At 44.6% G+C, this 24116-nt stretch overlaps 1 protein-coding gene across 1 annotated transcript in view; it reads right to left on the minus strand.

Annotated features, from left to right (window-relative positions):
* The window catches only part of LOC110498733 (calcium channel, voltage-dependent, T type, alpha 1G subunit), a 198628-nt gene that overhangs the window by 88607 nt on the left and 85905 nt on the right, over nt 1-24116 (minus strand). Inside the window, exons 13-16 of the mRNA XM_036956460.1 lie at nt 13032-13125; nt 1647-1825; nt 767-1084; nt 79-368 (exon numbers count right to left, since the gene is read on the minus strand). Of these exons, the coding sequence (XP_036812355.1) occupies nt 79-368; nt 767-1084; nt 1647-1825; nt 13032-13125 (881 nt within the window). The remainder of the gene's footprint in view (nt 1-78; nt 369-766; nt 1085-1646; nt 1826-13031; nt 13126-24116) is intronic.

Raw genomic sequence — 24116 nt, forward strand, 5'->3', positions numbered from 1 at the left:
TATGAGCACATAGCGTAATTATATAACTTTTATCAGTGTATGTGTGTGTTTGCGTGCATGTGCGTGTGTTTGTCTAACCTGGAGTCTGGGGGTAATATGTACAGGGACCAGGTATCTCTCTGTCGACACCACTCTGGCTGTTTCCTGTCCAGCCAGCCTAACAGCCTGGCAAAATGACCCACGACCACCTCCTCCTCTGCTGCGTCGTCCTCTGTGTTGTCCTCCAGGGAGAGCTGTGTAGGGGACAGGGCCCCGCCAGGGGCCGAAGTACCCTTCCCATTACAGTCACTGTGTTCTGGGGCTCTCAGGCCTCCTAGCGAGGGGGGTCTGGAGCTGTGCATACTGGCTGAGCGATACAGGTAGGGCACCTAGAGTTTTACAAAAATGTCTAACACAGTCATTCATAGATACTTGAAGGCATTGGCATTTTAAAACACTGAAGAAAGCTGTTCTATCCAGTGACAACTGCCTAAAATGGACTGTGCTAATATGATCACAACAATATTATAAACTGGCTGGTTCGAGTCCTGAATGCTGATTGGCTGATAGCCGTGGTATATCAGACAGTATACAATGGGTATGACAAAACATTTACTTGTACTGCTCTAATTACATTGGTAACCAGTTTATATTAGAAATAAGGCCCCTCTGGGGTTTGTGATATATGGCTATAGACCACACCTCCTAGGGCCTGTTTGCTTAATTAGAGCACACATAGCAGTGTTTATGGGGGCCGGTCTCTAGATCCCCTGGTGTGTGTGTTCACCTGTAGCAGTGTGTCGGGGGCCAGGTCTATGGACCCCCTGGTCTCCACCGACTCCATCCTCCTGTGTCTGGGCTGGGACATGGAGTTAATACGACACAGGGATGCATCGTCCCCCTCCGATGTTCCCCCTCCTCCCCCCTCCTCATCCTCCGAACTGGACCCTCCCTCGCCGGAGAGGAGCGACCGCCGTTCGCCAGACTGAAGCTTTGTTCGTTTGAGCGAGGGGGCACGGCCTAAGCTGTTCCAGCTCGATCGACGGCTGGTCCAGCCACTGGCAGAGCACCACGGGGCGTAAGGGGAGGTGCTACGGGCACTGGTCTAGAGAGAGAGCGAGATGGAGGGGGGAGAGGGGAGAGGAAGAGAGAATGTATGAACAACACAAAAGAAGTGAACAGATCAATTTTTTAGGGAACTTTTGTAACCTTTGGGGAACTTTAGAATATGGAAAACTTCTGTATATGGAACTTTAGATGTTGTTACCTCAGGCTTTTGTCTTACTAATTATCAGATTATCCTCAATGCTCAGTGGTCATCACTATAACTGGCAACAGTCATAACTGGCAACAGTAAGTGTAGCTATGGCATCAGTGGGTTTGGCTACAGCATCAGTAAGTGTCCATAGAGTTACGCTGATGAAAGGTCATATTAATCATAATTAATCATCATAGCTGTCATCTTGAACATCATCCAGACAAGTCAGACCATGGATGGGCAACTTTTATGGGGGTGGGGGCCCAAAAAATAAAATGAGTCGCCCATCCATGGGTTAGACTGATAATCTTAGTTCTGTGGGCAAAGAGAGGGCACAGAGCTTAATACATGGGTTCCAGACGCTGGGAGGAGACAGTAGTTTGATAGTGTAGTACTATAGTATACTAACCGGAGACTTGTCGTAAGAGGCTAGGTCCATGGAGACATTGCTGCCGCGTCGGGATTCGTAGCCCAGGGCAGGGTCACCCACGGCGGGCAGCTTGGGAACGGGCATGGGGGTGGCAGCAGTATGGGTAATCAGAGGAGGGGTCAGACTGGTCTTCAGGTCAACATGACCGTTTATTGGGACTACTGGAGGTGAGATGAGAAGAGGGTGGGGGAAAGTGGGAGCAGAGAGGGAGAGAGTGAGGAAGGAGGGAGAGAAAAGAGGAAGGAGAATTGTTAAACGAGGATGGACAAAAGAAAGAGAGGTAGAGAAAGACGAGGTAGTAAAATGTAGGGGGAACATAGGAGGGAGAGAGAAGGGTGAAGGGGAGAGACAGTTATAAGGGTATCTCTAAAGTAAGAAGTTTAAATATGGATGTCTTACTGTTCTCGACCCCATCAATATTTCATCTCTAATCTGACGATTGTGTTCAACAGACAGATGAAGGCATGACATAGAGAGGACGCGGGTCTTTCATCTCAGTTGGTGTGCGTCTTATCCCTCCCTCCCTCACTCTCTTCCTGTCGTTCACTCTCTCTCTCTCTCTCTCCCTCACCATCTCTTCCCTCCCTCTTGTCTCTCTCTCAATTCATCCAATCCCTTCTTCCTCTCTCCTCAACTATCCAGTTACTTTGCTTAAACAACTCCTCTAACCGCACCAGGAGCTCATTTGTCTTAGTGTTGGGGAATTGCTCTCCCCTGCAGTATGTTTCCATATGGTAATATGTGTCTGTGAAATGAGTCACTAAAACTGACGAAGATACAGCAGCAGGAATAGTTTTGGACTATTCAGATAGATCTGTAGCAGAATGACGCATTGTGGTTTGCTGCTGCTTAATCAAATCAAATCAAATTGCATTGGTCACATACACATGTTTAGCAGATGTTACTGGTGACATACACATATTTAGCAGATGTTATTGCGGGTGTAGCGAAACGCTTGTGTTCCTAGCTCCAACAGTGCAGTAGTATCTAGCAATTCACAAGAATACACATAAATCTAAAAGTAAAATAAGAAATATACAGTTGAAGTCGGGAGTTTAAATACACTTAGGTTGTAGCCATTAAAACCCGTTTTTCAACGACTCCACACATTTCTTGTTAACAAACTATAGTTTTGGCAAGTCGGTTAGGACATCTACTTTGTGCAGAACACAAGTCATTTTTCCAACAATTGTTAACAGGCAGATTATTTCATTTACAATTCACTGTATCACAATTTCAGTGGGTCAGAAGTTTACATACACTAAGTTGACTGTGCTTTTATGTCAACGTTATGTCAACTTTACATACACTAAGTTGACTGTGCTTTTATGTCAATTATGTCATGGCTTTAGATGCTTCTGATAGGCTAATTGACCTAATTTCAGTCAATTGGAGGTGTACCTGTGGATGTACTTCAAGGCCTACCTTCAAACTCAGTGCCTCTTTAATTGACATCAAGGGAAAATCTAAATAAATAAGCCAAGATCTCAGAAAACAATTTGCGGACCTCCACAACATGGTTCATCCTTGGGAGCAATTTCCAAATGCCTGAAGGTACCACGTTCATCTGTACAAAGAAGAGTACGCAAGTATAAACACCATGGACCACGCATCCATCATACTGCTCAGGAAGGAGACGCATTCTGTCTCCTAAAGATTAACCTACTTTGGTGTGAAAAGTGCAAATCAATCCCAGAACAACAGCAAAGGACCTTGTGAAGATGCTGGAGGAAACAGGTACAAAGGTATCTATATACACAGTAAAACGAGTCCTATATCGACATAACTTGAAAGGCTGCTCAGCAAGGAAGAAGCCACTGCTCCAAAACCACCATAAAAAAGCCAGACTACGGTTTGATCGTACTTTTGGAAAAATGTTCTCTGGTCTGATGAAACAAAGATAGAACTGTTTGGCCATATTGACCATCGTTATGTTTGGATGAAAAAGGGGGAGGCTTGCAAGCCAAAGAACACCATCCCAACCGGGAAGCATGGAGGTGGCAGCATCATGTTGTGAGGGTGCTTTGCTGCAGGAGGGACTGGTGCACTTCAAAAAATAAATGGCATCATGAGGTAGGAAAATTACGTGGATATATTGAAGAAACGTCTCAAGACGTCAGTCAGGAAGTTAAAGATTGGTCGCAAATGGGTCTTACAAACGGACAATGCATACTTCCCAAGCATACTTCCAAGCATACTTCCAAGCATACTTCCAAAGTTGTGGCAAAATGGCTTAAGGACAACAAAGTCAAGGTATTGGAGTGGTATTAAAGGCAATGCTACCAAATACTAATTGAGTGTATGTAAACTTCTGAACCACTGGGAATATGATGAAAGAAATAAAAGCTGAAATAAATCATTCTCTCTACTATTATTCTGACATTTCACAATCTTAAAATAAAGTGGTGATCCTAACTGACCTAAAACAGGGAATTTTTACAAGGATTAAATGTCAGGAATTGTGAAAAACTGAGTTTAAATGTATTTGGCTAAGGTGTATGTAAACTTCCGACTTCAACTGTATGTAGGGTAGCAGCCTCTAAGGTGCAGGGTTAAGTAACCGGGTGGAAGCCGGCTAGTGATAGCCATTTAACAGTCTGATGGCCTTGAGATAGAAGCTATTTTTCAGTCTCTCAGTCCCAGCTTTGATGCACCTGTACTGACCTCGCATTCTGGATGATAGCGGGGTGAAAAGGCCGTGGTGTCGGGTGGTTGATGTCCTTGGTGATCTTTTTTGGCTTTCCTGTGACATCGCGTGCTGTATGTGTCCTGGAGGGCAGGTAGTTTACACTGGTGATGCGTTGGGCAGACCGCACCATTTACTGGTGAGCCATGTGGTTGCGAGGGGTGCAGTTGCCGTACCAGGCAGTGATACAGGCAGGATGCTCTCAATTGTGCATCTGTAAATGTTTGTGAGAGTTTTAGGGGCCAAGCCAAATTTCTTCAGCCTCCGGGGGCTGTTGAACCTTCTTCACCACACTGTCTGTGTGGGTGGACCATTTCAGATAGTCAGTGATGTTTTCACAGAGAAACTTGAAGCTTTCCACCTTCGCCACTGCGGTCCCATCGATGTCGATAGGGGTGGTGCTCCAGCTGTTTCCTGAAGTCCACAATTAACACCTTTGTTTTGTTGATGTTGAGTAAAAGGTTGTTTTTCTGACACAACTCACCCAGAGCCCTCACCTCCACCCTGTAGGCTGTCTCGTCATTGTTGGTAATCAGGCCTACTACTGTTATGTCATTTGCAAACTTGATGATTGAGTTGGAGGCATGCGTGGCCACGCAGTCATGGGTGAACAGGGAGTACTGGAGGGGGCTGAGCACACACCCTTGTGGGGCCCCTGTATTGAGGATCAGCGAAGTGGAGATGTTGTTTCCTACCTTCACCACCTGGGGGCGGCCCGTCAGGAAGTCCAGGACCCAGTTGCACAGGGCGGTGTTCAGACCTAAGGCCCAGAGTTATGCTGAGCTATAGTCATGGGATAGGGCAGTGTGCAGCGTGATTGTGATTGCATTGTCTGGGATCTACTGGGGCGGAAATCAAATTGAAGTGGGTCTAGGGTGTCAGGAAAGGTAAAGGTGATTTGATCCTTAGCTAGCCTCTCAAATCACTTCATGATGACAGAAAGTGAGTGCTACGGGGCGATAGTCATTTAGCTCAGTTACCTTTGCCTTCTTGGGTACAGGAACAATGGTGGACATCTTGGAGTGGGGACAGCAGACTGGAATAGGGGGAGATTGAATATGTCCGTAAACACTCCAGCCACCTGGTCTGTGCATGCTCTGGGAATGCTGCTAGAGATACCATCTGGGCTGGCAGCTTTGCAAGAGTTAACATGCATACACGTCTTACTCACTTCGACCACGGAGAAGGAGAGCCCACATTCCTTGGTAGTAAGCCGTGTCGGTGGCATTGTGTTATCCTCAAAACGGGCGAAGAAAGTGTTTAGCTTGTCAAGAAGCAAGACGTTGGTGTCCTCGATGGGGCTGGTTTTCCCATTGTAGTCAGTGATTATCTGTAGACCCTAACACATACGTCTCATGTCGTTGAAGTGCGACTACACTTTCTCTCTGTACTGATGTTTTGCCTGTTTGATTGCCTTGCGGAGGGAATAACTAAACTGTTTGTATTCGGCCATATTCCCAGTCATCTTGCCATGGTTAAATTCTGCCATCTATCCACGGTTTCTGGTTTGTATAGGTTTTAATAGTCATAGTGGGTACAACATCTCCTATACACTTCCTGATGAACTCAGTCACTGTATCCATGTATTCGTTGATGTTATTCTCAGAGGCTACCCGGAACATATCCCAATCTGCGTGATCAAAACAATCTTGGAGCATGGATTCTGATAGGTCAGACCAGCATTGAATAGACCTTAGCACAGGTACTTCTTGTTTGAGTTTCTGCCTATAGGAAGGGATGAGCAAAATAGAGTCGTGTTCAGATTTGCCGAAGATAGGGCGGGGAAGGGCCTTGTAAGCATTTCGAAAAGTTAAGTAGCAGTGGTCCAATGTTTTTCCAGAGCGAGTACTACAGTCAATGTGCTGGTAGAACTTCGGTAGCGTTTTCCTCACATTTGCTTTGTTAAAATTTGCATAAAGTCCAATCACACCATGAGTAGTTAATGATGAAACATACACCCCCGCCTTTCCTCTTCCTGGAGAGTTCTTTATTCCTGTCTGCGCAATGAACTGAGAACCCAGTTGACTCTATGGACGGGGACAGTATATCCCGAGAGAGCCATGTTTCCGTGAAACAGAGTATGTTACAATCCCTGATGTCACTCTAGAAGAAGATCCTCGCCCTGAGCTCATCTACTTTAGTATCCAGAGACTGAACATTAGCGAGTAATATGCTCGGAAGCAGTGGATGGTGTGCACACCTCCTGAGTCAGACTACAAGTCCACTCCGGCTGTGTTTTGGAGCAGCCTCTGGAATAAGTTTGATTGCCCTGGGGGGAACAAACAAAGGATCCAATTCAGGAAAGGCGTATTCCTGGTCGTAATACTGGTGAGTTACCGCCTCTCTGATATCTAAAAGTTATTTCCGGCTGCATGTAATAACACAAAAAAATGTCTGAGCTAATAATGTAAAAAATAACACAAAAAAACAAACAAAATAGGAGCTAGAAGCAGAGATCTAGAAGCAGAGCTGCCATATCTGTCAGCGCCATCTATGTGTGTGTGTGTCTGAATGTGTGTAAGACAAAAATGCTAGGCACCCAATATGGCCAACTTGTCAACGGAGAATAGAGCCCCACAGTGGAGGTGTCATCATATCAATAAAACAGGGAAATGGTTCCAATAGTTTTTCCACCATTCATTTTTCACATAGAGGATTTTAGAAACCCCTAAAATAAGGGCTTACCCGGGAGGCCTGACAAGGGGACGTTTATCAATATATTCACCTCTATTTACTGTCACATTCGAAAATGCTAACTAGCATCAAAGTAGGCTTCATGCAAGACTACAAATCCCTGCAAGCTCCTGCACGTCATCTCTAGCTGACGCATTTGCTAACAGGTATTGTGTCAATTTAAAACTTGCACAAGACAGTTCACAGAATTATCCATTTTAAGAAATTTTGCCAATTTATTAATTTAAAAATGTAGCTAACAGATAGTTAATACAGAGATTCTTACCTTTGCCTCGAATTGGCAGTCTCATCCAGATCATCATGGCATTTGTATTTCTTTCAGTTTCTACAGTTTCTACAATTTCTACAGTTTTTTGTAGTTCTCCACATTAGCACCTAATTAGCATTTAATTTTTTAGGGGGGGGTGAATACAGGCGAATATATTGATAAAAGTCACCTTATCGTAGAGAGATTTACACGGTTATCAAAACATTACACCGGGGTAAGCTAGGTTTTATGGGTATTATGACTCATACTGTGGTACTCTATAGCAGTGGTTCCCCAACTTTTTATAGTCCCGTACCCCTTCAAACATTCAACCTCCAGCTGCATACCCCCTCTAGCACCAGGGTCAGCGCACTCTCAAATGTTGTTTTTTGCCATCATTGTATACCTGCCACACACACACTATACAATACATTTATTAAACATAATAATGAGTGTGAGTTTTTGTCACAACCCGGCTGGTGGGAAGTGACAAAGAGCTCTTATAGGACCAGGGCACAAATAATAATATAATAATAATAATAATCAATAATTTCGCTCTTTACTTAACCATCTTACATATTAAACCTTATTTGTTCATCGGAAATTGTGAATAACTCACCAAAGGTTAATAAGAGTGGTGTGCTTGAAAGATGCTTATAACTCTGCAATGTTGGGTTGTATTGGAGAGAGTCTCAGTCTTAAATCATGTTCCACACACAGTCTGTGCCTGTATTTCGTTTTCATCCTAGTGAGGGCCGAGAATCCACTCTCACATAGGTACGTGGTTGCAAAGGGCATCAGTGTTTTAGCAGCGTGATTTGCCAAGGCAGGATACTCTGAACAGAGCCCAATCCAGAAATCTGGCAGTGGCTTCTGATTAAATTCAATTTTCACAGAACCGCTTGTTGCAATTTCGATGTGGTTCTCTTGTTCAGATATCGGTAAGTGGACTGGAGGCAGGGCATGAAAGGGATAACGAATCCAGCTGTTTGTGTCATCCGTTTCGGGAAAATACCTGCGTAATTGTGCACCCAGCTCACTCAGATGCTTTGCTATATCACATTTGGCATTGTCCGTAAGCTTGAGTTCATTTGCACACAAAAAAATCATGCAATGTTGGAAAGACCTGTGTGTTGTCCTTGTTAATGTAGACAGAGAGGAGCTCCAACTTCTTAATTATAGCCTCAATTTTGTCCCGCACATTGAATATAGTTGCGGAGAGTCCCTGTAATCCTAGATTCAAATCATTCAAGCGAAAAAAAAAACATCACCCAGACAGGTCAGTCTTGTGAGAAACTCGTCATCATACAAGCAGTCAAACAAGTGAAAATGATGGTCAGTAAAGAAAACTTTAAGCTCGTCTCTCAATTAAAGAAAATGTGTCAACACTTTGTCCCTTGATAACCAGCACACTTCTGTATGTTGTAAAAGTGTTACATGGTCGCTGCCTATATCATTGCATAGTGCAGAAAATACATGAGAGTTCAGGGGTCTTCCTTTAACAAAGTTAACCATTTTCACTGTAGTGTCCAAAATGTCTTTCATTCCCTTGGCAGCAAGAGCCTCTCGGTGGATGCTGCAGTGTACCCAAGTGGTGTCGGGAGCAACTGCTTGTCATGGCTTTTGTGCCATCAGTACAGATTCCAACACATCTTGATCACCAAAGTCCATTTGATGTCACAAAGCTGTCCAGCACTTTAAAAATATCCTCTCCTGTTGTCCTGGTTTCCAGTGGTTTGCAGAAGAGGATGTCTTCCTTAATTGACACCCCATAAACATAACGGACATATACCAGGAGCTGTGCAAGCCCCGCCACATCTGTTGAGTCATCCAGCTGTAACACATATAATTCACTGGCTTGTATGCAAAGCAGTAATTGTTTCAAAACATCTCACGCCATGTCACTTGTGCGTCGGGAAACAGTGTTGCTTGATGAAGGCATTGTCGGTATGTTTTTTTTTTGTTGCCTTTTCCCCCGGCATTGTCACAGCCATGTCCACGTCAGCAGGAAGAAGTCCTCCACAATAGTATGGTGCTTGCCTGTCCCAGCCACTCGGTAGCTCACCATATAAGATGCTTGTAGCCCCTTCTTTTAATGGTATCTGTTGCTTTTATACATGTCTTACTACTCGAAAGCCGTCTTAATTCTCGCTCCAAAAACTCCCGTGGCCTATTTTTCAAATTGGCATGTTTTGTTTCTAAATGTCTGCGCAAGAGTGAAGGTTTCATCGAGTTGTGAGATAGTACTTTTGCACATATAACACACTGTGGCTGAGGAAAGGCACTACTCCCAATATAAGTGAACCCCAAATCAATGTAGTTCTCATCATATTTGCGCCTCTTCGATGGTCCAACGTGGGGGGCAGTAGCTCTTCGGCTGCATCAGATTCACAACTGTCAGTGTCCATGGTAGCTGGGCTAACCACACATGTAGAATTACTATTGCTAGCATTGGATGTGATCGTGGAAGCAGAATAACTTGTGTTGTCGACAGGTGCAGGTGTAGTACTGCTGGTAGTAACAGTACTACCAATAGAGCTGGTATGTGTTTATATGGACACATGCCTTACTAAAGGACTGTTTGAAAATGTGAATAATCTTTTTTTAAATACCTTAGTTTGGGAATACCTACTCTTTATGGACATGTTGACACAGCTATGGCAACGATTTAAATTAGAAAATTATATTTTTTTTTATAAAAGTCCAATTACGTCTACATATATAGTAAACTGAAGGGAATGTGTAGGGATATTTTTGCAGGGTCTTATTTTATTACATCCTAATTAGTATAGCATATTTCCGTGCCTCAACCCGTAAATAAATATTTATGTGTGTCCTCTGGAAACACAAAGTAATTACAGGTAAATGTAATACACAATGAATAATGCTGACATGTGTAGAAGTGAAATTAAACGTACCCGTGTGTGTGTGTGTGTGTGTGTGTGTGTGTGTGTGTGTGTGTGTGTGTGTGTGTGTGTGTGTGTGTGTGTGCACCAGGGTTTCCATTAGGAGAATGTGTCGCCGGACAACTGGACCAGGAAGATTTTAATTTACTGGCCATTTGAGACATTTTACAGACCGATATGCATTGGGTGCCTAACCTGTTACACAGTGCTCAGAATGACAGAAATTACAGTTATTCATCTTAACAGAACATGCAATACCTGTAATGAAGCAGCCAATAAAACTTGTGGGAAAACATCATTCTAAACAGCCCACTTGATGCGAGCGGTTCCAATAAAATGTTGGTGTTGAGCTACACTACATGACCAAAAGAATGTGGACCAGCTGTTCGTCGAACATCTCATTCCAAAATCATTGGCATTAACATGGAAAGGCATTAGCGGGGTCGGGCACTAATGTTGGGCGATTAGGCCTGGCTCGCAGTCGGCATTCCAATTTATTTCAAAGGTAGTCAATGGGGTTAAGGTCAGGGCTCTGTGCGGGCCAGTCGAGTTGTTCCACATTGATCTTGACAAACCATTTCTGCATGGACCTCGCTTTGTGCACTTTGTGTAATGTTTCAGCATTGTCCTGCTGAAACAAGAAAGGGTCATTCCAAAACGGTTGCCACAAAGTTGGAAGCACAGGATCATCTAGAATGTCATTTCATGCTGTAGCGTTAAGATTTCCCTTCACTGAAACTAAGGGGCCTAGCCGAGCCATGAAATACAGCCCCAGACCATTATTCCTTGAACACCAAACTTTACAATTGGCACTATGCATTTCGGTAGGTAGCGTTCTCCTGGCATCCACCAAACCCAGATACAGTTAAAGTCATGTGTATGTGTCCGACTCTCCTACTGTGGCCTGCTGAAACTATGTACAGATGAAGTCAGAAGTTTACATACACCTGAACCAAATACATTTAAACTCAGTTTTTCACATTTCCTGACATTTAATCCTAGTAAAAATGCCCTGTCTTAAGTCAGTTAGGATCACCACTTTATTTTAAGAATGTGAAATGTCAGAATAATAGTAGAGAGAATTTTTTTATTCCATCTTTTATTTATTTAATCTCATTCCCAGTGGGTCAGAAGTTTACATACACTAAATTAGTATTTGGTAGCATTGCCTTTAAATTGTTTAACTTGGGTCAAACGTTTCGGGTAGCCTTCCACACGCTTCCCACAATATGTTGGGTGAATTTTGTCCCATTCCTCCTGACAGAGCTGGTGTAACTGAGTCAGGTTTGTAGGCCTCCTTGCTCGCACACGCTTTTTCAGTTCTGCCCACAAATGTTCTATAGGATTGAGGTCAGGGCTTGGTGATGGCCACTCCAATACCTTGACTTTGTTGTCCTTAGGTCATTTTGACACAACTTTGGAAATATGCTTGGGTCATTGTCCATTTGGGAGACCAATTTGCGACCAAGCTCTAACTTCCTGACTGGTGTCTTGAGATGTTGCTTCAATATATCCACATAATTTTCCTGCCTCATGAGGCCATCTATTTTGTGAAGTGCACCAGTCCCTCCTGCAGCAAAGCACCCCCACAACATGATGCTGCCACCCCCGTGCTTCACGGTTGGGATGGTGTTTTTCGGCTTGCAAGCCTCCCCCTTTTTCCTCCAAACAAAACGATGGTCATTATGGCCAAGCAGTTCTATTTTTGTTTCATTAGACCAGAGGACATTTCTCCAAAAAGTACGATCTTAGTCCCCATGTGCAGTTGAAAACCGCAGTCTGGCTTTTTTATGGCGGTTTTGGAGCAGTGGCTTCTTCCTTGCTGAGCGGCCTTTCAGGCTATGTCGATATAGGACTCATTTTACTGTGGATATAGATACTTTTGTACCTGTTTTCTCCAGCATCTTCACAAGGTCCTTTGCTGTTGTTCTGGGAATGATTTGCACTTTTCGCACCAAAGTACATTCAACTCTAGGAGACAGAACGCGTCTCCTTCCTGAGTGGTATGATGGCTGCTCGGTCCCATGGTCTTTGTACTTGCGCACTATTGTTTGTACAGATGAACATGGTACCTTCAGGCATTTGGAAATTGCACCCAGGGATGAACCAGACTTGTGGAGGTCTACCATTTTTTTCTGAGGTCTTGACTGATTTATTTTGATTTTCCCATAATGTCAAGCAAAGAGGCACTGAGTTTGATGGTAGGCCTTGAAATATATCCACAGGTACACCACACAATTGACTCAAATGATGTCAATTAGCCTATCAGAAGCTTTAAAAGCCAGACATCATTTTCTGGAATTTTCCATGCTGTTTAAAGGCACAGTCAACTTAGTGTATGTAAACGTCTGACCCACTGGAATTGTGATACAGTGAATTATAAGTGAAATAATCGGTCTGTAAACAATTGTTGGAAAAATTACTTGTGTCATGCACAAAGTAGATGTCCTAACCGACTTGCCAAAATTATGGTTTTCCAGAAGTATGTGGAGTGGATGAAAAACGAGTTTTAATGACTCCAACCTAAATGTAACTAAACAACTGTACATGAAGACTAACAAAAATACACACGTACCACTTTTATTACACTAAATTATGCAAATTAACCCACAGACCGATAAGCATGACGATCAATTGTATTAACATCGACTGGTATTTCCATCAATGAATAAAAAACGTTATTTTGCAATGGGATTGTTTTTTCTCCCAGTCAATTTGATCGCCAACGATTTTACTTATCTGCTTTTTTTAATGTATTTATTTTTAGCAAAAGCTGGCAATTACCGGTTCACGGAAAACCTGGTATGCATGTGTGTGTGTGTGTGTCTCACCCGGGGAGCCAGACACATCCTTTCTACTGCCGTTCACGTCCTCCATACTCCTCGAGGATAAATCTGCCTCCGACACTGACTTGGATTCTTCTCCCTACACACCCAAACACAGATGCACACACACAAACATGCGCAAACACACACACATGAACACGCGCAAACACACACACAAGCATATGCACACACGCACACACACACACACACACACACACACACACACACACACACACACACACACACACACACACACACACACACACACACACACACACACACACACACACACACACAAATAGAAGTCAGAATATGGTTATTTTGTCAAAAAGCATTAAAACAGTCAGGAAGTGGAGGGTGATAGCCTATAGGGAAGTCAGGCGGAGAAGGATGAAGCTGCCACTAGACACTGATCTAACATCAGTTTTGCCTTCATCCCCCTAATGCGTATCTTTATTATTTGGGAAGGGTGAGCTGATCCTAGATCAGTGTCTAAGGGCAACTTCTCTCCTTAGCCAGGCAGGCTGGTGAGGGTGTGGTCTCCCTGCCCTCAGAGTTCACAGGTCAATATGTCAATAGGTCAGAGAAGGAGGGAGAAACATCCATGGAGGGCGGCTCTGTCAAACCACTGTGTTAGCTAACATGCAGGGGTAGTAGTTAACATGTCTTAGACCACACTGAAATACACACACACACACACACATATACACTCACACATATACACACACACACGCATCTCAAATAAAAATATAATAACATTTTATTTGTGACATGCTTGGTAAACAACAGGTGTAGACTAACAGTGAAATGCTTACTTACGGCCCTTCCCAACAATGCAGAAACGAAACATAGAACAATAATAGAAAGATAATAACACAAGGAATGAGTAACTTGGCTATATACTGTACACAGGGTACCAGTACTGAGTCGATATCCAGGAGTACGAGGTCATTGAGGTATATACTGTATACAGGCTACCAGTACTGAGTCGATATGCAGGAGTACGAGGTCATTGAGGTATATACTGTACACAGGGTACCAGTACTGAGTCGATATGCAGGAATACGAGGTCATTGAGGTATATACTGTACACAGGGTACCAGTACTGAGTCGATATGCAGGAGTACGAGGTCATTGAGGTATATATGTACACAGGGTACCAGTACTGAGTCGATATGCAGGAGTACGAGGTCATTGAGGTATATACTGTACACAGGGTACCAGTACTGAGTCGATATGCAGGAGTACGAGGTCATTGAGGTATATACTGTACACAGAGTACCAGTACTGAGTCGATATGCAGGAGTACGAGGTCATTGAGGTATATACTGTACACAGGGTACCAGTACTGAGTCGATATGCAGGAGTACGAGGTCATTGAGGTATATACTGTACACAGGGTACCAGTACTGAGTCGATATGCAGGAGTACGAGGTCATTGAGGTATATATGTACACAGGGTACCAGTACTGAGTCGATATGCAGGAGTACGAGGTCATTGAGGTATATACTGTATACAGGCTACCAGTACTGAGTCGATATGCAGGAGTACGAGGTCATTAAGGTATATTATGTACACAGGGTACCAGTACTGAGTCGATATGCAGGAGTACGAGGTCATTGAGGTATATACTGTACACAGGGTACCAGTACTGAGTCGATATGCAGGAGTACGAGGTCATTGAGGTATATACTGTACACAGGGTACCAGTACTGAGTCGATATGCAGGAGTACGAGGTCATTGAGGTATATATGTACACAGGGTACCAGTACTGAGTCGATATGCAGGAGTACGAGGTCATTGAGGTATATACTGTACACAGGGTACCAGTACTGAGTCGATATGCAGGAGTACGAGGTCATTGAGGTATATACTGTACACAGGGTACCAGTACTGAGTCGATATGCAGGAGTACGAGGTCATTGAGGTATATACTGTACACAGGGTACCAGTACTGAGTCGATATGCAGGAGTACGAGGTCATTGAGGTATATATGTACACAGGGTACCAGTACTGAGTCGATATGCAGGAGTACGAGGTCATTGAGGTATATACTGTACACAGGGTACCAGTACTGAGTCGATATGCAGGAGTACGAGGTCATTGAGGTATATACTGTACACAGGGTACCAGTACTGAGTCGATATGCAGGAGTACGAGGTCATTGAGGTATATATGTACACAGGGTACCAGTACTGAGTCGATATGCAGGAGTACGAGGTCATTGAGGTATATACTGTACACAGGGTACCAGTACTGAGTCGATATGCAGGAGTACGAGGTCATTGAGGTATATATGTACACAGGGTACCAGTACTGAGTCGATATGCAGGAGTACGAGGTCATTGAGGTATATATGTACACAGGGTACCAGTACTGAGTCGATATGCAGGAGTACGAGGTCATTGAGGTATATACTGTACACAGGGTACCAGTACTGAGTCGATATGCAGGAGTACGAGGTCATTGAGGTATATACTGTACACAGGGTACCAGTACTGAGTCGATATGCAGGAGTACGAGGTCATTGAGGTATATATGTACACAGGGTACCAGTACTGAGTCGATATGCAGGAGTACGAGGTCATTGAGGTATATATTGTACACAGGGTACCAGTACTGAGTCGATATGCAGGAGTACGAGGTCATTGAGGTATATATGTACACAGGGTACCAGTACTGAGTCGATATGCAGGAGTACGAGGTCATTGAGGTATATTTGTACATATGGGTAGGGGTAAAGTGACTAGGCAACAGGATAGATAATTAACAGTAGCAGCAGCGTATGTGATGAGTCAAAAGAGTTCATGCAAAAAGGTTCAATGCAGATAGTGCAGGTATTGGTTAACTATTTAAATAACTATTTAGCAGGTTTATGGCTTGAGGGAGGAAGATGTTCAGGGTCATACTGGTTACAGACTTGGTGCATTGGTACCACTTGCCGTGCGGTAGCAGCGAGAACAGTCTATGACTTTTAGGACTTTCCTCTGACACCGTCTAGTATAGAGGTCCTGAATGACAGGGACCTCAGCTCCAGTGATGTACTGGGCTGTACGCAATACTCACTGTAGCGCTTTGCCAATGGATGCAAAGTAGTGATGCAGCCAATCAAGATGCTCTCAATGGTGCAGCTGTATACCTTTTTGAGGATCTGAGGGCCCATGACAAATCTGTTTAGCCTCCTGAGGGGGAAGAGGCGCCTTCGTGCCTTCTTCACGACTGTGTTGGTGTGTGTGTACCATGATAGATCCTTGGTGGTGTGGACACCAGGACCTTGAAGCTGTCGACCGGCTCCACTACAGCCCCGTCGGTGTGGATGGGGGCGTGCCTTGGCCCTCCGTTTCCTGTCGTCCACTATCAGCTCTTTTGTCTCGCTGACGTTGAGGGAGAGGTTGTTGTCCTGGCACCACACTGCCAGGTCTCTGACCTTCTCCCTATTGACTGTCTCATCGTTGTCGGTGATCAGGCCTCCCACCGGTGTGTCGTCAGCTAACTTAATGATGGTGTTGGAGTCATGCGTGGCCACGCAGTCGTAGGTGAACAGGGGCGTACAGGAGGGGACTAAGCACGCACCATTGAGGGGCCCCCGTGTTGAGGGACAGCGTGGCGGATGTGTTGTTGCCTACCCTCACCCCCTGGGGGCAGTCCAGGATCCAGTTGCAAATGGAGTGATGAGTTTGGAGGGCTCTATGAGGGTTAACACTGAGCTGTAGTCAATGAACAACACTCTCATGTTGGTGTTCCTCTTACCTAGGTCTAAGCACATACACCGACACACACACACTCAGACAACATCACAAGGACCGCCCCTTGGATCAAATTGTATTTTTTACAAATTGCATCTCCAAATTGTATATCTCACAACTCATATCTGGTATCTAGGGCACCAGCAGCATTACAGATGATGCCATAATATTAGTGTATTATAGTGACATATTGTCTGTTTCAGACTGTTTCCCCTGATAGACCAAAAAGAAGTGGAGTGGTACAGAGACTGTACACGGAGAGGGTGATCACTCTGTGAAGATAAACAGTGCTATTTATACCAGTCAAGGATGGGTATGTCTGGTTCTCCCCATGCCCATCTAGGCCCCGTAAACACATGCATTCCACAGGGCTTCAGTGTGGTCTGATACACACACACACACAGGCGCGCGCACACACACACAGGCAGGCGCACACACATACACAGGCAGGCGCACACACACACACAGGCAGGCGCACACACACACACACACACACACACACACACACACACACACACACCCTCTTCAGTGTGGTCTAATACAAAATACATATCATCCACCCAGTGAGAGTTTGTCAGAGCGGCAGAACTGTTTGTTCCCTGTTTTGTTCCATCTTCGTCCTTTGTCTTTCTCTCTCTCTCTATTGCACGGTCCCGACCGGCAAAATTCTATAAATGTTATGCATTTTGTTGTCTTTCTCTCTCTCTCTATTGCACGGTCCCGACCGGCAAAATTCTATAAATGTTATGCATTTTGTTGTCTTTCTCTCTCTCTCTATTGCACGGTCCCGACCGGCAATATTCTATAAATGTTATGCATTTTGTTGTCTTTCTCTCTCTCTCTATTGCACGGTCCCGACCGGCAATATTCTATAAATGTTATGCATTTTGTTGTATTTCTCTCCCTCTCCACCTTTCTCTTTTCTCTCTCCTTTTTATGTCTCTCTCCATCTCTATATCTCTATGACCAGTATCCAGTCGAAAGCAGGTACATTCATTACAGTTGTTATTAAGATATGCACAGTGAGTGAATAAACTGAGAATGGAAGTGCCTAAAGAACCCAAATCTCCATTTCGCTAATCAAAGCTAACAAATCACTTTCTTCATCTCTGTGTGTGTGTGTGTGTGTGTGTGTGTGTGTGTGTGTGTGTGTGTGTGTGTGTGTGTGTGTGTGTGTGTGTGTGTGTGTGTATGCATGTGTGTGTGCGTGTGTCTGTGTGTGTGTATGCTTGCATCTGTGCATGTGCATGTGTGTGCGTGCGGATGCACGCATGTGTGTGTCAACCTTGCATGTGTGTGTGTGTGTGTGTGCGTGTGTGTGTACCTGTCAGACCTGATTTCCAGACCGTCTAGGAGAGAGAGTCGGTAATAAACTAGCCAGCCAATCAGCCTTAGGCCTACACTTGAGGATGCAATGGCCGCAAAACTAATCATTTCTCTACTTGTGATTTCCATACTCATCTGCCTGGGGATTTTGCAGCTAAACCCCTAAACCTCTGACTCAGAGAGAGGATAGGACTTATAATAACAGGGTGAAAACAGTGCTGACCATTCAGACAAAGGATAGATAGAGGATCTAGCTGCAATGTCTCCCATTGGTTTTAAATGAGCGGGTCAATGCTTGTTGTTTAACTGTTCATTCCTCTGAGGAAGGTCTTCAGCAGGATCTGAGTAACAGGTGAATAAGAGAATAGGTTATGTACAGTAGAAACCAATGGGAGCATTGCATCATCTACTAATAACACACCATAAAGTAATCATAGAATAAATCCACGGCACACACAGCTAAAAGCCACAACAGGGAAACAGTGAACGAGGGCTCAAATACAACAAGCATAGCAGCTCAGAAGTTAACACAGATTCTATCAATTGGTCTTAACCGACTTGCCCAGTTAAATAAAGGTTCAATTAAAAAAACTGCCTCAGTGAACAACAAACATCAAACAGCTGTGATTGGACAAGCTCAGCAGAGCCTCAGCACAGGGCATTGTGGATATCCAGACTCCACACTTCCCATCCCCATTTGCAATTGAGTAGACCAGAGGGGAAGGGAAGGGTGGAGAGGGGTAGGGGGAAGGGCTACTTGGTGGTTTGGGCTGGTAGTAAACTTCTTTCAAGTCATGGTGGGCACACAAAGCATTGTGGGTACCCAGTCACCCCCCACCCCTCATCCTTGATGGAGTGAGGGATGGGGAGGAAGGGCAGTTATAGCTTATTTTCTCTTGCGTGACGGAGTTAGGCACGCAGTGCCTGGGTGTGTGTGGTACTCTGCATATTTGTGTATGAGATAATCATTGTGTGTGTGGTACTCACAGCGGGCCCAGCACTAGGCCAGGGGACCATCTGAGTCTCCTGGACCCCTGAGACCACTGTAGAGAGAGGGACAGCCCAGTAGGGCCTGTATGGAAGGGACCCTAGACAGGGCTGAATACGTGGGTGTAGACAGGACCATAGCTGGGGCCTTGCTCGGTACCATGTCCGTGACCAAGGGACCAACCTGACTCCCATATCTCCTTTCTGGGGCAGAGGAACGAGGTTGAACCGTAAGGTGACTGTCTGACACATAGTGTTTAACCGTTAGATGACCATTTGAGATGCAGTGTAAGGTTCAACCCTAAGCTGCCTGTCCGTAAGCTAACAAGCCAATTTACCTGGGGCAGAGTGAGAGTTGAGCCTCATTTCAGATGACTGGTCACTAATGGGTCTCAGGCCTTATTGTTTAAGAGCTGGTTGCTGCCTCTGTATCGTTCTGAGTTGGCAGTGAGTCTGATACTCTGAGTGTTTGCAGCCCAGGCCCAAGTGTTAAATATGACCGTTTGAATCAGATTAAGCTCTGCTCTGCTATTGATCTGTCTCTCACAGGAGTAGCCGTATTTATTGGCTAATAGTCATTCTGTTGCTGATAATCATTCTGCTGTTCACAGCCTTTAAAACCACCAGCTGGACACGTTGAAACTCTGGACTTTTACGGATGAGCACAAGTCCGGAACAGAATGCACTGATCGACAAATGAATGGATGAACAAATAAATGCATGAATAATAGATGTATTGAAGTGACCGAGCTAAGTTGTGGCCCTTCGGTTGATTTGATCATCCATCTTGATTATTTGAACAACACATTTAACATACTGTAGGCAACTGTAGGCAACTAGGGATAGCAGTGCTCTTCCACTCCTTATCAATCGCTGCGCCAAGGGAGGCATTTGATTTGAAAACAACAAAGTCAGAAGAAGGAACAAGGAGCGGGAACAGTATTCCATGGGGAGTAGTTCAGCAGCACAGAAATAGAAGACGGGTATGAAATGGCTTGTTTACAAATGGGCAGGCCAATTTAGGCAGACGCTAGGGAGAGGGAGGGAGGGAGGGAGGGAGGGAGGGAGGGAGGGAGGGAGGGAGGGAAGGAGGGAGGGAGGGAGGGAGGGAGGGAGGGAGGGAGGGAGGGAGGGAGGGAGGGAGGGAGGGAGGGAGGGATAGGCTAGAGCAGGCCTGCTGATAATAGGACCTGATAGAAAATAATAGACAGGTTCTCAAAAGAGAATCTCAATTAAGCCACTATAAAGGTGTGAATGGAGAAATGTGTGAGTGCGCTTTTGGAGGGGGAAGTGTGTATGTGGGAGTGTTGATGGAACTTCACTTGACAAGGCCTCCAGTCGTCTCTAGTAGTGTTTCCAGACACAGCTGCTTCTCCTGGCCACAGGTGCAGATGTGACAACCAGGTTTCGATTGGCTGCCTGCACGACTGAAGACTGTGTTAGCCCAGTGCATAAGGCCTAAGCTTTAGCTCTGGGTGCTAACACAAAGGCGTCATGTTCACCGAACCACCTCCAATACACACAAACAGATACAACTACAGGAAGTACACAGGACAGGGAGGCACGTCCACACAGTGACAGGTTGGCTACAGGGTCAACTACTACAGACCAAACAGAGCAGACTCTCCTCAAACTCCCACTCCCAGGGTTAGCTATATCCTCTTTGTTAGCCTCCGTAAAATATTTTCCCGTTGGTTCTAACTGACTGAACTGAAGCTTCTCCTCAGTCTTAACCCACATCCTCTCTCCTCTAGCCAGATTAAAACAGAGAGGCTTAACCCGGAGCGCTCTTTAGGGACGTTTCTACTGCAGCGCTGTAGCTTTAGCCTGGCTACTCTTGGCAGGTTTCTAGTGGGCTTGTTTGTTTGCATCCCGAGGCTAAAGGAAGGAACCAGTGGACCTGAGGAGAGAGAGAGATGTCTGAGAGGACTCTGCTTTCCAACAGAAAAACAACCAACTACCAAACAACCGCCTGATACTACAGTTAAGACGGTGAACACACACACCGACTGAACACACACACACACTGAACACACACACTGTCAACCTGGTTAGTCTCAACAGCCGTGGCATCGTGCAGAGGGGTGGTGGAGGGTAGAGAGACAGGGGGAGCCTGAGTGGGAGAGAGAGAGAGAGGGAGGTGAGAGAGGGGGAGGAGGTGGGAGCACATTGCAGTACAGTACATACCCCTGACCCTATAGGCAGTTGAATAACGCTCAACTGGACATGCAAGTCCTCTGTCGTAGGAACTTCCTAAAGTGGAAGTGTGTGATGTTTTACCGCAGGAAGAGAGGGAAGCAGAGGGATAGAGAGAGAGAGAGAGAGAGAGAGAGAGAGAGAGAGAAAGAGAGAATAAAAGAGCAAGAGAAAGGTAGGAAGATAAGAAAGGAGAGGCATCGCAGCAGCAAACAAAGCAGAAAGAGAATTAGGTTGATCAGGTAGAGATATATAATGTATATATTCCGCCACATGCTAGAGAGACACAGACACAGTAGAGAAGAGAAATCCCATCAGTATACACTGTAGCGACGCTCAAACTCCAATCATAGCAGAATGCAGTTAGCATTAGCAGTAGCAATAGCACACAGGAAAAATGAGCTCAGCTCAATGCCATTGCATATGTTCTTGTGTGCAATTATATGCATTTTAGCCATGAGTTATACATTAAGTCATTCAGTCACTTATGAGTCATAAGTGGAGGGTACACAGCACAGCACACTGTAACAGAGCCCCCCCCCCCTCCCCCAATGTCATCATGTCCAGCCATTTGTGGGGACAGGGAGCGACGAGGCGTGTATGTATGTGTGTCTGTGTATGTGTGTGTGTGTACCAGGACATGGCTCCAGAACATAACATCTCTCATCCCAACTCACGTCATTCACCCGATCGTTACCTAGCAACCCTGACGCACTGCAAAGTTCGGGCAACTAAAAATAAACTCTGTGTTTGCAGAAAAGGATGTAAGAAAAAACAGAGTGAATGAATTTGAGGAGGAGAAGAAGACAAGGAGAGGAGGAGAGGAAGAGAAGGAGAGGAAGTGAAGAGGTGGGGAAGTCGAGGCTAATGCTGCGGCTTAACAGTTTTGGACATTAGGCCTCGGGATTGGGGAGACAGTGTGTGTTAGTGTGTGAGTGTTGTAATGTGGAGTCTACACTGGTGAGCTGATAATACATATCATCCTAGATCTGTTCCAGGTCTCTGTTGAGGCCAGATTCCAATTTGCTCCGTTTTTTGCTTGATTCTTTCCAGTGTCAAAAAGTTATCTTTTTGTTTTCTCATCATTCGGTTGGGTCTAAATGTGTTTCTGTCCTGGGACTTTGTAGGGTCTGTAGGGTCTGTTTGTGAACAAAGCCCCAGAACCAGCTGGCTGAGGGGAGTCTTTTCTAGGTTAATCTCTCTGTAGGTGAGGGCTTTCTGGTGGAAAGTGTGGGCATCGCTTCCTTTTAGGTGGTTGTAGAATTGAACAGCTCTTTTCTGGATTTTGATAATTAGTGGGTATCGGCCTAATTCTGCTCTGCATGCATTGTTTGGTGTTCTGCGTTGTACATTGAGGATATTTTTGCAGAATCCTGCATGCAGTCTCAATTATGTGTTTGACACATTTTGTGAATTCTTGGTTGGTGAGTGGACCCCAGACCTCACAACCATAGAGGGTTATGGGTTCGATAACTGATTGAAGTATTTTTTTGCCAGATCCTAATTGGGATGTTGAGTTTTATGTTCCTTTTGATGGCGTAGAAGGCCCTTCTTGCCTTGTCTCGTAGATCGTTCACAGCCTTGTGGAAGTTTTCTGTGGTGTTGATGTTTAGGCCGAGGTAGGTGTAATTCTTTGTGTGCTCTAGGGCAATAGTGTCTATATAGAATTTGTATTTGTTGTCTTGGCAACTGGATATTTTTTGGAACATCATTATTTTCGTTTTAGTGAGATTTACTGTCAGGGCTCAAGTCTGACATAATCTGTGCAGAAGATCTAGGTGCTGTTGTAGGCCCTCCTTGGTTTGTGGACAGAAGCACCAGATCATCTGGAAACAGTAGACATTTGATTTCAGAGTCCAGCAGGGTGAGGCTGGGTGCTACAGACTGTTCTAGTGCCCTCACCAATGCATTGATATATATGTTGAAGAGGGTGGGGCTCAAGCTGCTGAAGAGGGTGGGGCTCCCTGTCTCACCCCCACGGCACAGAGGAAAGAAATCTGTGTGTTTATTGCCAATTTTTACCACACACTTGTGGTTTGTGTACATGGATTTTATAATGTTGTATGTTTTTTTCCCCAACACCACTTTCCATCAATTGGTATAGCAGACCCTCATGCCAAATTGAGTCAAAGGCATGAGAAGACTTTGCTTTTGCGTTGTTCTGTTTGTTTATCAATAAGGGTGTGCAGGGTATATCATACGGTATTTTGGTAAGAAGCCAATTTGACATTTGCTCAGGACATTATTTTCACTGAGGAAATGTTGGAGTGCTGTTGATGATAATGCAGAGGATTTTTTTTCAGAGATTGCTGCTGACACATATTCTACGGTAATTATCAGGCCTTTGTCCCAAATATTAAGGAAGATGCCAGAGCTGAGGATAATGTTGAAGAGTTTAAGAATAGCCCATGTGTGGTATATATATCTTTATCATTTTGTTTAGTATACCATCCACACCACAGGTCTTTTTTGGTTGGAGGGTTTGCATTTAGTCCTGTAGCTCACACAAGGTAATTGGATAATCCAGCGGGTTCCGGTACTCTTTAATATCTGAATATATTATAAGCTCTTGTTTTTTTTTAAATATATGTCAGAAAAGGTTTGAGAAGTGGTTAATCCATACATCTCCATTTTGGATAGGTAACTCTTCGTGTTGTTGTTTGTGTAGTCTGTTCCAATTTTCCCAGAAGTGATTTGATTCTATGAATTCTTCAATCACAATGAGCTGTTTTCTGCCATGCTGTTCCTTATTTTTCCGTAGTATATTTCTGTATTGTGTTTCACCATAGTGAAGGCGTAAGCCAAGGATTTTCTGGTTCTCTGTGTTTTTGGT

This window comes from Oncorhynchus mykiss, chromosome 20 (assembly GCF_013265735.2).
Source record: "Oncorhynchus mykiss isolate Arlee chromosome 20, USDA_OmykA_1.1, whole genome shotgun sequence".
Lineage (NCBI taxonomy): Eukaryota > Metazoa > Chordata > Actinopteri > Salmoniformes > Salmonidae > Oncorhynchus > Oncorhynchus mykiss.